We start from the raw sequence: 18,114 nt of genomic DNA on the forward strand, positions 1-18,114 counted from the left end.
TGCTCTCCGTAAATCCAATAATGCGTACATTATTACGCCTACTGCGTGCATCCAAGTCTTCATTCTTTGCGGATGACCTTCAGGACCTTATCCATTTGAGCAATATGTTTTTGCATTTGGATCGCATTGTCGTCACTGTCTGAGATTGCAGTTCTCAGCCTCCACTATCCTTTCTTCATGTTTGTCCAGTTTATGGACTATGAGTCCATTTGAGTGTTCATGAAGTCCATTTTAGATTCAATAGATGTGAGGCTTTGCTGCACGACAAGTAGAAGGGCTTTGACATCATCTCTCTGGAGGCTTCTGGATCATGCATCCATTCTGCGCCTGCACCATCTGGGTCATCTGGGCTAGATCGCATGACATTTTTCTGAGCCTCAAAGGGCAGCTTTGACTGCTTGCCGTCCGCTTTCCCCATGGTGGGCTCAGTGCAAGGTTGCTATAAGCTTGTCTAAGCCTCAGGCGCGACAGTCTAAGCAACCAGTGATGCAGCGTTTTTCAGGGATGCAGCAAAGGGAATCCTGTAGCTCAATGGGACCAAAGGACTGCAGGCCTGATATTAGCAAGGTTTTTATAATGATGCACAGGCTTGTCACTGCATCTGTGTCTATCCATATTGTCGTATAAATGTAGTTCATCCAGGTCATATAGTGACTTTGGGGTATCTCACGCAATCAAGTACCCAGTAGACAGGGAGCATGCACTCTATAATGTCCAGCCAGGAGTGAGCATGCAATCCTTAGGGCGCAATGCATTCTCTTGCAGGCGCCAAATCACAAACACATCCCCTGGGTTGTAAGTGCAGATTGACTAGACACGTGTTAATGTCCACCAGTCAGCTCTACATGGGAGAACATCTCTCTGTAGGTACACCAGTTCCACTGGATATGGATCAGATATCAATGTGGGAGGGGGTGTTCGTTTGCCAGGGCCACAGGGATTGAGAGGGCCCTCTGGAGGCACTAAGGCCAAGTCATGCTGTATTCCTCCACCTCAGTGCCCAGCAGTGCCACAGCCAGCATGTAGCGCCGAGGGGCTGTCCGCTCCGGAGTTGTTCTGAGGAGAGCGGTAGTATGCAACAGGGCCGCGGAAAATGGGGTGACTGCAGGCCCACACAGCAGGGGTCTCCTCAGGGCCTATACGTGGCAGCTTCAAATCGCCGTGCTCGCGCTCGGCATTGCAGCGTGCAGCATTGTGGGATATAAAAGCCCCAGAATTACTTGTGGGGCGATGCACTTCACCACAGCGCGAGCCCGCTGGAGTGGCCCTGTCCCCACGCGGGCGCCGGGGGCTCCGTTAGAAATGGAGGCGGGTAAGGCAGCGAGCAGCCCACAGCGGCGATCCTGTTTTGCCAAGGCGACAGGCTCCTGCGCAGTCTCGGGGCCCCGTATTGCACTAATTTTGCCAGTAGTGGGTGACGGAAGGAGTCATGGGCAATCAGCTCGGTTCAGTGACAATACAGGTAGACGAGGGCAGGATATTTGGCAGGATATTGCTGCTGGGCAGCCAGAGCCTCACAGCAGTGCGGCCATGTTGTTCATGCACCACCTAGCACCCCCACCTGCTTCTAGGACTTGTTTGTAGTTGCCAAAGCTACTTCTGTCGGAGTGCCCATAGAGGCTGTCCCCATAGTTTTGTCATCTCCGATGGTAGCAGAGACAGATGCTGCTCCTGAGAGTAGGGACAAACCCTCTGGTACTGCACTAAAACAATCAAGACCTGTGGGACAACTGCAGATTCTCTCTTGGTATTTGGCTGGCTTACGCAGCAGAGAGTCTCTATTTACAACCTATACAATGTAGGGCCATAATATCAAGAAAGTGTGATACATTATCGCCGCTTTTATCAGCAGGAAACTGCCGCTAAAGCGGCGATAATGGGCTTGATAATATGCCCTTGTGAATTCCCGTAGAAGCCCAGTTTCTGGTGTTAACCTGGGCTTCTATGGGAATTCACAAGGACATATTTAAAAGCCCATTATCGCCGCTTTAGCTGCAGTGTTCTGTCGATAAAAGCAGCGATAATGTATCGCCCTTTCTTGATAATATGACCCATAGTTCTTTCTCCATATGAGTATGTTGATAAAGACAATATTCCCATTACCACTATCCTTGGCCACTTTGTCACCACCTTAAGTCGCCTCTTTGAGGTGGAGGTGGATGTCGGCAACCTTAAGAAAGCCACCTTTGAATCTTCCCCCTGGTTCTCTAAAGGCAGCAGACTGGTTAAATCATGTCTACTGACTGCTTTTAAATCTTTATGACCCGAGCAGATTTGTGAGGCATGGAATTCATATAAATGGTGTTAGAGGCCATTAAGAAGAGTTGAGATGAGCAAAATTGGCATCGTTGTTAGAAGCTTCCTAAAGGAAGGCAGTTTCCTCCTTTTTAGGTTTCGCTGGGGAACGGAGCCTTTAGGCTCCGCCTCCAGAGAAATCTCTTGATTGCAGTAGTGACTCTGGAATACGCCCCCCCCGTCCCATTGGCTAGCTCCATAAATGGAGGCTAGCCATTGGAACAGAGAGGCGTCCGTCATGGCCGGAGGAGACTCGGGGGCGTTCCCGAGATTCTTTGGCTTTTGCCGACGTCACGCGACGCCGGGAACGCCCCCGAATCTGGTCCGGCCGGGCCGTGCTTGCTGCTGTCCTGCCTTGTGTCCCTCCTCCCGCCGTCCCCACGTTTCCCGCCTCCCTCCCGACGTCCGTGTCCTTTCCCGCCCCCCTCCAACCCCCCTCGTCCTCTCCCGCCCCCCGTGTCCTCACAAATTGTGGTATCCCGTAGCTTCCTCTGGTACTCCAGGTACAGGCTTGTTATGCACTTCCGAGCACCTATTACAGAAACATGGCGTCTGCGAGCGCCCACAAGGGCCCCGTACCTTGCTGGTACCAACGCGACCGAAAACGAGCCCGCTGCTCTCCGATTGGACGGGAGAGCCGAGCCCCCTCACCAAACGCCGCGACGGGATTGGCCCGTGCGGCGCAGCGTCACCACTGTTGCCGTGTGGTGGTTGCAGCCCCCCTTTCAAGGTAATGACCAGCCTTCCAAACCAGCTTCAGAAGGAGCCAACGAGTCGGATCAATAAAGGAAATGAAAACTCGAGCGAAGGGTTGCGTAATGGCGTCGCCGTCAGAACCAAAATAGTATTTTAAATGACAACTCACACAGCAGAATTGTAATGTAAATATTGCGAAAATGTTCGTGCTTCTTACACCGTTAACAGACACTCTGTACCGTGAAAGAAACGGCACCCAGCACACAGAGAAACAGAGGGCCGCTACACAGACGAGGGAGCTGAGGAGATTTGCATCGAGGATGGAATGTGAATCAAAGGCTGGGGCTCTAATCCCAGCTCCCCTGGGACACCACTTTGTGGGATCCTGGGCAGATTCGTGTATCTCACCACGCTTCAGGTCCTTTATCCGCCGAGGAAAGCTGAACACCGTGTAAACAACGAGACACTGAAGTGTACGGATGTGTCTGCAAACGCAGGTCATATGCAGAGTAGTGTCAGCGCAGAGCCGCGGATCCCAGCAGCCAGTCGCACAGCTGTGTGCAGCGTGTTTGTACACTCTGTTGATCCCACGCAGGGGGCTGGCAGCCTTTCTGCCGTGTGCCCGTATCCGGGCTCCCCCCGCTGCTGCCCCCTCGGGTGCACAGCTCACGATACATCTCTGGAGAATGGATCTGCGGTGCCACTCGGCGCTCCTAAATAGATTTGTAAGCCGCCTCCGATGAACCATTAACATTTAGCACAACATGTTAGCAGCACTTCCGACTGCTGTCGTCCTGGGGTGCTGGCCACTTAGCCTGCATGAGCAGAGGGGGGTGGGCGAGGGGGAAGAGGGCGCTTCGCAAACATCCCAGCCTGCTCTATGCCAAGGCTGCGTTCGTTCTTAGGTGGCATTTCTTGCACGGGCCGTGCATAGCCTGGCACGCGCGTGCCTGTAATCACAAGCAAAAGGCGAGGCGAGTTGCAAACCCGACACCTTTCGCTCACAGACTTCTGCTAAAGATGAGCGCTTTAACTAGCTCCTGAGGAAGAACGGGTGCATTCCCGGCACAAGCATCGCCTTTCCAACTGCCACGCGTGCTTTAAAGGTGTCTTTCAGCTGGGTCTGAGGCCAGAAGTTTCTGCTCGCCACCAGCTCATGTCCTAATAGTTTCTACCAGATCTTGGAGCAGCCCTGTTTGAGGCACGATCTTCGGAGCTCTCGTTCAGGGGCTGGGAGATGTTCTGATTCCGATGTGTTATTGTTGTTTAGAAACCGTGTTATCCACTTTATGACTTCACTTACGTTGCTTCTGCTTTATTTGGGGTTTTGTTGCAGACGCTATTCCCTTTTCACAATCAGACCTGCGCTTCACGTCGTTTAGACGCGGTATATTTCTCTTGTTTTACCACTGCCGGGGTAGGCTCTGTTAGGCGCTTTTGGAGGTTGTCCACGGGCTTATTCGGGAGGCAGCTGGACACATCTCCGCACGTCACATGTGCTTGGGTGAGATTACAAATGTGACAATCTCTGTACGGTGCACTGACAGACGGTGAAGCGCGCCCTATGGCTAAGATCACAGGAGTAGTGTAAGATCCACGCCTGTGAGGAGCACGGGGAGATGTAGAAATGTCAAATACAAGAGCGGCGGGGACACGACTGGTCACTCGCAGCCCCCAGAAGCAAACACTCTCACAGAGGAAAGACACATTGAGAAACACATCGCCGAAAAAGGAAGAGACGGAGGCAGAAAGAGAATGATACCGAGGGAAAGAGTGAGAATGAGATAGATGGATGGATGGATGGACATACGGGCATTCTCTCGTTGCTTGTGTATGCAGATAAGCAAAACGTTTAACACCCTTTAAGTTCAGCACCCCCGCCCAACGGGACGGGCTCTGCCTTAACCAGGGGTCTAAACTTAGAAAATCTCATGAGGCCAGCAATAGACCCACCGGCCTCCATCGCATCCTCCCACGGATTCTTCCTGAAGAAGGCAGGACCAGGTCGGCCGTCATGTTTCACACATGACACCGCCCGACTGCACAAGAGGGCCGGGTCCTCAGAGCAGGGCAGCTGGGGTCCGGCTGCAGGGCAGCGAGACAGACCGAGGGTAGGGGCCCCCATGACACCTCTAATGTGGCAGGGGGTTAAGGACGGGCTAACCCCAGCTCCCGTCATGCACGCCGAATCTTTTTAATTTAGCACTTCGTGCAAATCCAGATTAAAATAACTCCGGCTATTGATCCGGCCAGTGGAATTGACATTAATTTTAGTTCACTTCTCACTTTGCAAAGAGATCGATGCCGAGTAATAACAGCTGACATCTCTGCTGAAAGGAGGAGAAAGGAGAGCCGACCAGAGAAATCGAAAATGCAACCAAATAAATCACTGGCCACTTTCCCGGGAGCGGAGTCGGTTCAGGCATGGCCAGGAGAAGGGGCGTACGAGCCTGCCTGTGGAGGGGGCTGCCGGGGAACAGGGGCAGAAGCCAGAAGGGGCACACGAGCCTGCCTGTGGAGGGGGCGCAGGGGCACCACCACCCCCACATAGAGAGCTAAATAAAGGGGACATCTATCGTGTCTGCTGCCGCCTCCGTGACCCAGTTCAACTCTGTGTATTTTATTAAAACTAATGTAAGGCACCTAGATGTATTAAAGACCATTCATTCTGAATGAACTTCTACATATTAATGAATATAGTAAATACATATTTAGTTTATCCTAATTTATTTGTATTTAGTCTAGACGAACAATATAACTAGCTAGGGTACAAAGAAGCGGGCGAGTGAAAAAATGAGTTTTGGTGCAAATGAGTACTTTTTCTGTAAAGAAAAGGTCAATACCACCTTTAGGATCTGAGGCGAGTGATTTAAAACATGTACAATCACACAGGTAAACATGACACTGTGCATGTAGGAGATCTTGCTCTCAGTGCCTCGTTGCTATAGTGCCCAGGACCTGTGTAAATCACTTTTTACACCAGCACCAACCCAGCCACCAAGGAACTTTTCAACCACAAATCCACGGAGGCCGGACCCTGGGAACACAGGCCTCGTCTCTGCAGAGCCGAGCCCCCTCCCCCCTGCTGCAAGACTCCTAACCAGGGGTCATGCAAGGATGGTTGTGGAGTGCAGGGCCGGGTCACTGTGTCTACCCGGGTTCTAAACATATAAACATAAGCAAAGCTCTGATGCATTTAATGAGAGGGGCAACCATGCGCTCTGAGGCAGCTGCAGGGCCTCCCAGGGCTCATGACATCTCCAAAATAAACAGCATGGCTCTTCATTTTCAACTATATATCTATCTATATTATCGAGGAAGAGAGAGGGCAAGTTATCCAGGTTAGGTGAGATTCTTGATCAAGCAAACTGTATACACCACAGTACACCCCCCACATAGAGTTCTCAAGAGGGCTCATTGAGTCAAACTGGCACTGACATCTGCTGCGACCTGCAGGTCACGGGCTGATATCCCAGCAAGGCCAACTCAACCTTCCATTCTTCCGAGGTTGGTACATAAAGTGCAGTTTTAAGAAGATGTTGTTTTACTGATTTTCTTGCATTTATGAAATGGTTACATCCCAACTTCAAATGTAATATGCAGTTTCGGAGAATATGCAGTATCTGAAAAGCCGTTCTTTCAGCTCTCAGCGTATTCTTAAATTGAGTAATAACACCTGTTAATCACAGGAACGGACAGGCTGCAAAACTGTATTATGAAACGTATATAACTGAGGCAGTAGACACACACAAACAAGGCAAACGTGAGTACATACATATACAAACAAATCAATAAGGTCATTACTTTGCTATTACAACGTTAAAATTAACGTCGAAATCTCCAGAGCAGCTTCCTATAATTTTCCCCATTTTTAGTAGCAGAATAAAGTATTTAAACGTTTTTCTTTTTGCGGCCTTCTATACAAAAAAAAATCCAGAAGCTTATTTCACCCCTGCGTCACAAATCGGGCTGGGTGAGAAAAATAGCCACCATCAAAGCCAAAAGACAAACAGGGACTGAAACCATTAGTCTGACACAAAAAAATTGCCGATAAATTGATGTATTAGTCAACCGATTTAAGTGTATTTTCCAAACCTAAAAAACAAATAAAACTCTTCGGCTATACCATATCGTATCATATTTTTCTGTTTTCCAGTATAGAGCATTTTGTATTACTGTGGACAAATAGCGGCTATTTTATTCTATTACTATTTGCACAAATTGTCCTGCAAGAAAATAATCCTAAATATGATGGGTGCAGCGATTCGAGACACTTTTAATGAGATATGTGTTGCCTCGCTCATCATATGGAAAATATATACAAATGTTAGAAGTGTGAGGCAACACTGGAGTTCCACGGTGTTTCACCTCCTGCTCGCGCGCAGAGTCTCAATGCAGCACCTGGGCAAAAGCGTAAAATCGGCACAGTAAATCCGATTTCCGTATGTTGTTTCTCCAAAACTCCGAATTGCTGTTACTTTCCTGTCCCCTAATAACCAGGATCCCAGGCAGGTCATGGTAATTCTGGTGCGGGGAAATAAGGAAATGATCACGGGTCACGAGGTCCTCTCTTCTTTCCCTGGTGATCCTTTCCTGCCTGTCTTCACTCCATCCCCATCCTCTGCCCGCCGTTGGCTCTCTTCTCTCGTCCTCTTTCCTATCTGTCCCTCGCGTCTTTTTCACCCATAAGACTCCCTCCCCAGCTCCTCCCAATTCATCAGTCCCGTTCACACTTTTTTAAATGTCCCCCTACCTTCCCTCTCTTCTGCCCTCACTCACCCCTCTGCCCCAGCCGTCCCCTCTCGCGTTTCCCCTATATTTCCTTGTTGGTTCCCCGCTCTGCCTTTCCCTCTCTTTCTTCTCCTCGCACCCTACACAGCTCAACCTCCTCCATTCGCCGTCCCTCCTGCCCGCTCACCGTTGTCCTCACACACTCCTCTCCATTTCGGATGCCCCCTCCTTTCCTTTCTCCCTCCCATCCTCTCACATCCTCCATTGATACATTGTACTCGCCCTATCTTTCTTTTGCTTTTCTCTTCCAAATGTACCTCTTGCCCTCTCGGCTCATTCCATGACCCGCCGCTACCCCTTTACTCCGTCCCCTTTCCCTCTCTCTCTCTCTCTCTCTCCCACTCTCTTGTGCTTTCTCCACATCTTTCCCTCTCAGCTTTCTTTCTTCCCTCTTACAGTTTCGGTTTCTCTCGTTCTCTCACTCTCTCTCCCCTCCTGCCGTCTCTTTTCCTCTCACCCCTCCTCTTTCCTCGCTCAATCTGTGCCCCTCGTGTCTGCTCTCTCTGGTCACCAGAAGAGACAGCGCCTCCCACCGCCACAAAAACGCCCGCCATAGAAAGAGCGCAAGGGACAGGAAACGAATAAACAAGGGAAGGAAAGACACACAACCAAGAGTGGAACACTTAAAGCTGCTCCAGAGAGGGGGAGCCGAGCAGGTCCGCCTGGAAATGTACATGTGTAGAGACACTTCCTCGGGAAGGTTCCCCCCTCCCCCCGATCAGACCCTTTCAATTATTCAATAGCTAGAGCAGACCAAGTGACTGCCAGGTGCAATACATCAGGCTTAGGAAGGGCTTTCATTAGATTCGGAGAGATTCACGCTGCTCTCTCCCTCCATCCCTCCGCCCTCACTCCTGTGTGGGTGGCTCTGTGTGTGTGTGGGTGGCTCTGTGTGGGTGGCTCTGTGTGTGTGTGTGTGTGTGTGTGCGTGTGGGTGCAAATGCAATAGGTCTCACATTTGCGAAAGATTAAGCTATTGGCATTGTAAATGACAATGCCATTTATTTATCTGTTTTCAAAACCAACACATAAATAAAAAAAATTGTCATTTACAATGACAATAGCTCTAACTTTTACAAAGGCGAAACCGTTGCATTGTAAATGCTTGTTGCATATATTTGTCAATGGTAGCTTAGAAGTTCAAACCCCAACTGCGCACCACATTCAACTAAAGATCTGGGGCAAACATTTTAGTGATCTTTACTCTACGCCCTCCCTAGCTCAGTTGCCTCCTAGCCCTGCATTGTACTCACTGGCTAATGCAGATTTTGCAACAGTTGATATTATTATTTTTTTTTAATTACAGAGTTTTATATAGCGCGAACTTGACCCAGAATCGGGTATCAGAGCGTTTAACATAGCACCAGTTACGTTACATGAGGACACATTTATTTTTGTTAGGCACAGGGAGATTAAGTGATTTGCCCAGAATCACAAGATGTTGTGCATTTTTGCTGAGACTCAAATCCAGTTCCCCAGATTTGAGGTTGACCGCCCTAGCCGTTAGGCCAACTCCACTCCCCTAAAGATTTTACCTAGCGGAGACTAAGGAAGCGATTTTGTCTCTGAAACCAGGGAAAGCACTCGAATTAGATCTCATTCCTGGCGACTCATACCACTCCGAGATCAAGATATGGGCCTCATACATTAACATCCTGTCCAATTCCTCATGTCAGGTGCCTTTCTCCCCAATTCATGGAGAGGAGTAGTGATTGTTCAAATGTTTAAAAAGGGTGCCAGATCCGACCCAAGTAATTATAGGCCTATTAGCTTTATTGACATCTTGCCGAAGGTGTTTTACTGCCAGGGTTTGGCCAAACTCCAGGCGTTGGCCACTTATTTGAATGTCCTCTCACCATTCTAGCCCAGGCTCAGATCCAAGGTAGGAACGGTGGACCAAATGTTTAGATTCTCATTGATACTTTGGAAGTATATTAAGATTTTAAAGAACCACTTTTATGTTGCATTCATTGATCTGAGAGCAGCATTTGATCTGGTTCCCAGAGCTAGTCTTTGGGACACACTCAGGTCAATAGGGGCACCTCCATCCCTGGCAGGCATCTTGGGTAGGTTACACAAGAACTACTTTGCCCAACGGCGTTTGGGTAAGGACGTGGCACTAACAGAGAGGATTAGTGTCACACGTGGGTGCACCAGCACTTTTTTCCCTCTGTCTTAACGACATATTTAATTACTTTCATGATTTTATTAATGGTGCTCCTAAACTTGATGGTGTCCCCATTCCTGGCCTGTTGTTCACTGACAACACACTTCTTATCTCCAGAACACCTGTGGGGGATCCAGAAATTGTTAAACAAATTCCATGAGTTCTGTAGTAATATGTGGTTTGAGATTAACGTAAGGAAAAACCACATTTATGACTCTAAGGCTGCATAGAACTTTCCGTAGAAACCTAACATTGGGGTCTGAGGTACTCAAGGAAATTAAACACTTTGATTACCTCGGCTTAAGGTTTAGTGGCTCCATGACATTGTCTTCCCACATTGAAAAGTTCAGCGCTATTTTATAAATCAGCTGCAATTGGAAGGATGTGCCTGTATTCCACCCAGAGAGCAGTCTCTCTAGTAATGAAGGTCTATAAGGTCATAGGCCCACATGCATCAAGCATTTTTGGAGTCGCAAACGGTGCAATTCCTTAAAATCGGCCGTTTGCGATTGCAAAAATGCTTTTTGAGATGCATCAAGCAATTTTAGAAATCGCAACATTTTTGCGATTTCTAAAATTGCGATTACTTTTAAGAAATCGCAAATTTGCGATTTCTTAAAAGCAATGCATGATTACTTTTTAAATTGCGAATTCGCAATTAGAGGGATAAATTTACCGAGTGGTTGAACCACTCGGTAAATTTGCAAAAAGTGTAAAAAGCGCAGAAAATGCATTTTTAAAACATTCATGTTACGGACACACATGTCCTTAGGACATGTGTGTGTGCAACATGATGCGAAAAATACATTTCAGGGGTGCATGGGGGGGGTCCTTTGCACCCATGAAATGCATTAGCAAATTGCAATTTTCAAAGTGAAAATCGCAATTTGCTAATGCCTTCCCATTGCTTCCTATGGGCCAAAAGGCCCATAGGAACCAATGGGAATAGCGAATTCGCAAATTGTATTTCGGTAATTTATGCGATTCGGTAAAAATTGCGATTTTTACCGAATCGCATAAATTTACCGAAAATAATCATGCATCCCGTTTTGCGAATTCTAAATTGCGAATCGCTATTTTTCGCAATTTAGAACTCGCAAAATCCCGGGATGATGCATGTGGGCCTTAGTCCAGTCGGCTGCACCTTATGGAGTTGAGGTTTGGGGCATTGGTCCTTTTGGATACTCTCACAGTTTTAGAAAAGCATTTTAAAAGGTCCATATAATCCATCCCCCTATCCTCGCCACTTGTCCCTCTGTATTTTGACTTAGCTCTGAAGCGGATCAGTGATCTAGCTGCTTTGACATCCATGGTATTTTAAGTTAGGCTATGGTCATGCCCGAGCTTGAATTGTACAGGCAAGGCCTTCGTGAAATTATCCCTCTGGGTAAGGACATGATTGTTCCTTGGATAGCTCATGTTAAAAATTGGTTCTTTAGTCTAGGTTTGGAAGCCCAGTGGACCAATCCGTCTGCCATCAAGGCAGAAGGATTGTGAAGAAAGCATTTTGGGGGTCATATTAAAAGTGAGTGCATATGGAAAGCTGATAGTGACAGCCATACTGGAAGGTTCTTGTCTATAACACCCTCCCCTCCGTTTGAAGATGACCTTGATGAGATTATTCCACAGTGGGCCAAGAGGCTTTTAATCAAATTTAGGGTTGGTATATTAGCGGTGAACAGTAAACACGCACAGATAGAACAAGTCGAGCCAGAGGCGATTGAGAAGCTATCATGTTCCATATGTCTGGGTAGGGCAGAGATCATACAACATATATTGTTTAGCTGTCCGCTGTATTCTTCAGCGCGATCAAAATGACTGAAACCCTATTGAAGTAGTCTGGGGCTGCGGCATTTATTGCTTGCTTTTTGAATCCTGAGCTCTAAGACGAGTAGACTAACTGTTTTCTGGGTACATTCCTACTGGCAGTGGCTGTGATTAGAAAGCGACTTGGGCTTCTGCTATAATATTAGAGTTCTAGACAGTGGGCTTGATCAGGATGTAACTTGTCCTCTTGCCTGTTTAAAAGAGCACTTGCACTTTATATATTGTGTTTGCCCTGTGGAACCCTTTAGGGCTTGCATGTGCACCAGTGCTGCGCAAGTGAGCCATTGTCGCCATCTGCTAGCTTATGTCATTTGTATGGAGTTATATTTTAGCCTAATGGTTTATGAATTTTATTCTTGCAGGCTAACACGTTAACTAATGAATTTTATAGATGTATTTTCTTACACTGTCAACTGTTTACTTGGTCAATGCGATTGCTCTTAGTTTAAGTCATTGCTTACATTATGATATGCATAAACCTTATTTTTAGGCATGACCGACCATTTAGGTTTTTGTCTATGGTTTGCATTCTAAATTGACTTTTGTGCAGTCAGGCAAACAGAGGAACATTTTTATGCAATATTTTACATTTGCTGTACTGATTTATAATATCAATGTATCGTGCTTTTATTGTTTTATTGTGTTTCTTTAATGACCTATGGCAGAATAAAGCATTTTCTTCTTCTTCATAAAAATTAAAATTACATTTGATTATAACATAGTTATCAGTAGTTTTTCCATTTTTAGTCAAAGTATATTCTGCAGATCAAATTTTCATCCAAAGAACGCACTCCCAGCTGTATAGTTGGGGGTACATTAATCAACATAAACCATCATTTATGTAATTTAAAACCTTATAACAAGATACTTTACATACTGAAAGAATAAAAAATAAATCTAAGGGAAAGGTATTGAAGATGAAGGGGAAAGAAGAGGACATCTATTAAGTAAAATAAAATACTAAAAGGCTTCATTGAGATGTCGGCAAAAGGGTATCTGACAGCTCGGTGGTGGCGGTCCGTCCGACATCTGGGGCATCTGTCCAACATCTGTATTAGGATACAGGCAGTCCGACCAATGCCTGTGCTGGGAATCCGCTCCACCTCCGACAGTCTTAATATGCTCATTGAGGCAGTGGGCGGATAGTAATCCCCAAAATGGAGGTGGTGCCTACTCAGGCACTGCCGTGGGGATTACAAGGCACCTTCACAACAGCCCTTTCATGTTGGTTCTTCTGCCATGAAAAGGCTGGCGGAAAGGGTCTTCTGGGGCCCCTAGCATGGTCCCTGTCCCCCATAGCCCTCCGCTATAGGCCCTGGGGTGCACCTATGTTGCCCCCTTAACCATCCATGCATCATGTGGAAGGCACGCTTAGTGCCAGCCACACGATGTTTCAAAAGTGTATTTTTAGGTTTCGTCCAGGCAGCGCATGCGCTGTCTTGTTGGGAGATGCTGTATCCAGTCTAGCGAGGCAAGCTCCGCTCACTTTCCGGTCATAACTTTGATTGGCTACAATCAGAAATTCTGCATTTTGATTGTTTTTTGGCATTCTTATCCCGCCTCCTGACTGCCCTGACGTCATTTTTGCACTTACGAGGATATCAGCCCCTTTACTTAGAAAAACCTTTAGTTTCCCTCTCTCTCCCCGTTCCCTCCAGCAGTCTGTAACTTTTTGTGTCACAACCACCCCCCACCCCCACCCCCTCCCGTTCGTGCCTTCATTCGTGCCCGCTCTTCCATTTAAAATGCAATAGGGCTAGGGTAAATCTGAGTCCTATTGCATTTTCGATGCTTGTTTGCATCATGATTGGTGGCGCAATACGCCCTCTTTGTGTTGCATGCGCGCGATGCCTTGCACAAGCTGCACCCGCCTGACTAGACAATGCTTGTTTGTGCCGACACTGCAGCCTTCTCCAACCTGCCTGGGTTTTACTTAAGTCGTAAGTCGCGTGTAAAATGTAGTCGTTTTTTTCTAGGGCCTTCTGCAGTTTTCTGTTTTCTTTTAATGGCATTTTGATCCTTATGTACTTTAAAGCTGTGATGAAAGTGTGCTTTCCAACAACGTAATAACTCGTTCACCCTTTAATTTGTTTTAGTCTCCATAGGATTCCATTAAGTCCGCTTGCGGCAGCATCTCATGAAGGGAGAAGTGTGAAGTAATCACTTCAAGTGAATGTATACATCTGTAGAACAAACCCCCGCAAAGCAGCCAAACTCCCCCTCTCCCACATGACAACTATTGTACTCCGTCGGAAACACTAATCCCTCACGTGGAGGCTTTCATTAGAGTCATGGATTTTCCTCTAAGTGCTGGAAATTGTCTTCTGCTAATACAAGAGGCCAGGTCCTGTCCAAGAAACACTGCCAGGACGTCTATAGAGGGGGGAAGGAGGGGGCGGGACAATTACTGCTTATACTGCCGGAAGGAAGAATACATTGCTGCTGAATTTGGGGCGGGCGCTGCTGCAATTAGTTCCGGGGTAGCAAATATTATACAAAACCAGAATGCAGAAGCAACCCGACCCTGCTGCAGCCATGGTTCGAGGCACTCGGGAACAGACACTGCACTGCACCAAGGGCATATTTTCATAATACACTAATATGGCGAAACCGATTGGCATGGCCAATGCTTCTTCCTATTGCAGCTTGTGCTGTGGCCCACAGCACAAGACACAACAGGAGAAATAAACTTTCCGACCGCCATCAAGGTGGTCGCATCAAAATCAAGGTAGCAGGACCGCCGACTCCTTGTCACGTGATCCCGTGTCCACTACGATGCCAGTCGGACACTCATCCGACCAGCATCGTAATGAGGCCCTAAGTGACTACTTTGTGTAGAATCCGGAATCTATAGCAGAATATAGGGGCATATGTATCAAACACCGGCATTGCGATTCTCAAATAGCGAATTTTAGAGAATAGCTATTTGAGAATCCCAAACGGGATGTAATAAAAAATTCGCAAATATTTTGCAATTCCTTGGCATTCCTTAATTCCGATTAGCAAATTACGAATCGCAATAAAGGAATAACTTCCCATTCATTGCTATGAGCTAGGAGGCGCATAGGAATGAATTGGAAGACATTCTCAATTTGCAATTCGCAATTAGAGAATCACAAATTGAGAATGCAATTTCAAACGTGCCAGGGTGTCAAAAGGACACCCTGTTGCACCCCTGAAATAAGGGCATGTATGTGTGCCACATTGCACTTTGCAAAATGCAAAAAAGTGCATTTTCCAAAGAAATTGCAAATTACCACCAACTTGAAGTCAGCCACGGCCCGTGGAGAGAGCTGCGGTGGGGCGAAAGGCGGGGCAGGGGAGGGGCAGGGTGGGGGATGCTAAAAACCGGAGTATGGATAATTGGAGGTAAGTAAACAATTTAATTAATAAAACGAATTTTGTAGCGCGGGCTGCTTTGCTTTTTGCGATGCAGGGCGCCCCACCGCAACTCCCTCCACGGGCTGTGGTTGCTTGAAGTTGGTGGTAATTTGCAATCCCTTAAGGCCAAATTGCACTTTTTCTGTGCTTTATACATTGCATTTAAGGAATCGCAATTTGCGATTCCTTAAATGCAGTTGCAAAATGGAGAATCGCAAATTTTGCGATTCTTTAATTTGTTATGCCCTTTTGGGATGATACACCCCAAAAGGCCTTTTCCCGTTCGCAAACAGGCCGATTCGGAGAATCGGCCCGTTTGCGAACATAAAAAGTGCTTGATACATATGCCCCTAAGTACCTTACAAACTCCAGTGAAAGTAACTATGATGTTTTCAAAACCTGTCGTGTTTTTTGCTGCATTTCTTTAACAATTATAAAGCTTTAAGTGACTTACTTAGATACGGGCCTTTGTATTGGAGATCTTGTCAATAGCAGCCAGGTTTTACATTCTAGAGTTAAAACTTTGTCAATGTTTTGCAATTGTAATAGTGGCAATATTGCTACATTATTTTGTTTGTTAAATTTTAGATGGGTTTAAGTATAATGTATTAATATTATACTTATTGACTTTCATTTATTACTAAAACTCACATTTTGCAGTGGCTGATCTCTGGTCGAAGCTCTTTCTTCTCTTCTCATAATTGGACGCTTGGGATCATAGGGTGTCGGAGTGCAGCAGTCAAGACATCGGCTTTCGGTGGAGTTGGGCTCCAGCTCAACAAGTTCGAACATCTTAACTTCATCGTAGATTTTAAATAACATGATATCTATCTAAAATCCACAAGATGAACATTGTGTTCAGGAGGAATACCATGAAGTTTGTTTCATTAATATTTTGCAACTTGAAACCATCATACACATTCCTGAACAACATTTCAACCATCTTTAAGGTCTGAAAGGTATTTCATATCAAATGTTGGAACAATACAAATGGAAAGGAATCTTCCAAATGGCCAATCAACTCACATATTATTTTATGGTAGACTGCAATTTCCTCCTCTACACCTCACTCCTCCTGCACCACTCCCAGAATAAGACTAGTGGCTTAGCATGCAAGTGGCCTAGGGCCCATCTCAAGATGTATCCATTTCATTGAAATTAGTTGGGGCTGGGAGTTATGCCGGGGCAAGATGGCCGCTGAGGGATGCAGTGAGTAAGTCGCATCTCACCTCCTCTCCACTGCCGGGTTTTTGATGGCTCAATGGTGGAGCCTCGCCTGAAGAGAGCTGCCTCTGGACACTGCGTGCCTTCACAGATCGGCATCGCAGTAATATTCCCCTCTTGGGAACAACGAGGGAACATCGTAGTACGAGCAGTTTGGAACATCAAGAGGAGATTATCTGAAGCTACCAGGCTGATATTAAGATCCTGGTTTAGGATGCCTCCACGCCTGCAGCGCGGTAACGGTGTCAAAGATGGCAAGGGGGGAAAAGCTACAGATGTAGACACTACGAGAGGCCAGACGGTAAAAGAGAAAAGTAAAGCGGACCCGAAAGTCTCTGCCTTAATCACTGCACAGAAAAACGCCCCCAGTCTCAAGAAGCCAACGGTGAAGAGAAATGGTCCGGACAACGCGGTTTCCCTGAGAGAGTCGGGGAACGTCACCAAACCAAAAGTTAAAGAAAACACGCTGCGTCAGCCTTCGGTAACAGAAAGCTTTGCAAATATACCGACACCAACAAGCAGCGGGACCTCGGTAAACAAACCTGGTGTTCTAAGCACTTTCACTCCGGATCACAGAGCGGGAGCGGGAGCAGGGGCTGGAGCCGGCGTCCTCAGCGCTGATGCTGGAGCGGGGGTCGGAGCCGGAGCCGGGGTTGCTAGGCAACCTGAAAGACCTGCAGCAGGGAAGCCGCCTGTGGCGTTGCCTGATGCCGATTCTGCTGGGAGCGGAGATAGAGCAGATGCAGGCTTGGAGGGCCCCCAGGCTGAGTCTGGTGGGGCTGCTGGGGCTGGTGGGGCTGCGGGAAACTACGAGCCAGATCACCATGAATCCAGGCGCACAGGAAAACAAAAAGTGAGTAAAGAAATTAAGGACTCAATAGACAGTCGGGCCATGTACGCTCAGCTACCGGATGAAAATGGAAGTTTTGCCATGCCGGTTCAAGGACTGGGGGTAGAGTTGGAGTCTCAGCCATTTGAGCAAATGATTAATAATGAAAGTGTGGTAGATGTGGTAGATGTGGACGGTGTGATGCCTAACTCTTTAACTTGGGCAGAAGTCATGGACTTAGATATGGAGAGCGGGGTGATTAAATCAGGAGGTGAATCCTCTACCTCTGCTGAGGTAGGTATCGCCAATGGAACTGCTTCTGCAGAGAGATTTTATTCTGTTGATGAAGATTCACACTCTCAATCACAGTCCTTGCCTTCAGACGACATTAGCACTGATGAATCCACGGGTATAGATTCAGTCAGCAGTTCTCCAGCTCAGAAAATTACCCAGAAAAAACGCCTTTCTAAAAGAAAACCTTCCACAGCAAGCAGTACCACTGATCCTACTAAAAAGCTAGCTTGGGACTATTCTACTACTACTTTCTCTTTTCTGGAACAAGACAGTCCGGCAACATTCATTGGGGAACAAGGTTCTACGCAGCCCCCTCAACCCCCGGTTACGCTTGATCTTCTATTCAACACTTTGAAATTAATGCAATCTGAGGCTAGAGGGGAAAGTAGGAGGGCAAGACAAGAATCAAGGAAGATTCAGAATAAACTCAGAAGCATAAGCAAAAGGCAGGACGAGATGGTTGAGAGAGTTGCCCATGTAGAGGAAAGAACTAGCAAAGTAGAAGACGACATGAGAGATTTGAAAATGTATAAAGAAGAGCATCAAAAGGTGGCGGAAGACGTCAACTGGAAGTTGGAAGACTTTGAGAATAGGCAGCGTCGTAACAATA

General features: G+C 47.0%; 1 protein-coding gene across 8 annotated transcripts in view; it reads right to left on the reverse strand.

The window, feature by feature from the left end:
* Positions 1-18,114, reverse strand: part of LOC147685095 (uncharacterized) — a 402,851-nt gene that overhangs the window by 250,323 nt on the left and 134,414 nt on the right. For 6 of the 8 annotated variants that reach the window (XM_086940979.1, XM_086940978.1, XM_086940980.1 and 3 more), the window contains one exon: positions 15,809-15,988. The exons of the other annotated variants lie outside the window; for them this stretch is intronic. In XM_086940979.1, coding sequence (XP_086797105.1) covers positions 15,809-15,988 — 180 coding nt within the window. The remainder of the gene's footprint in view (positions 1-15,808; positions 15,989-18,114) is intronic. 8 annotated transcript variants of the gene reach the window in all.

The sequence above is a fragment of the Lissotriton vulgaris genome, chromosome 10 (genome assembly GCF_964263255.1).
Source record: "Lissotriton vulgaris chromosome 10, aLisVul1.2, whole genome shotgun sequence".
NCBI lineage: Eukaryota > Metazoa > Chordata > Amphibia > Caudata > Salamandridae > Lissotriton > Lissotriton vulgaris.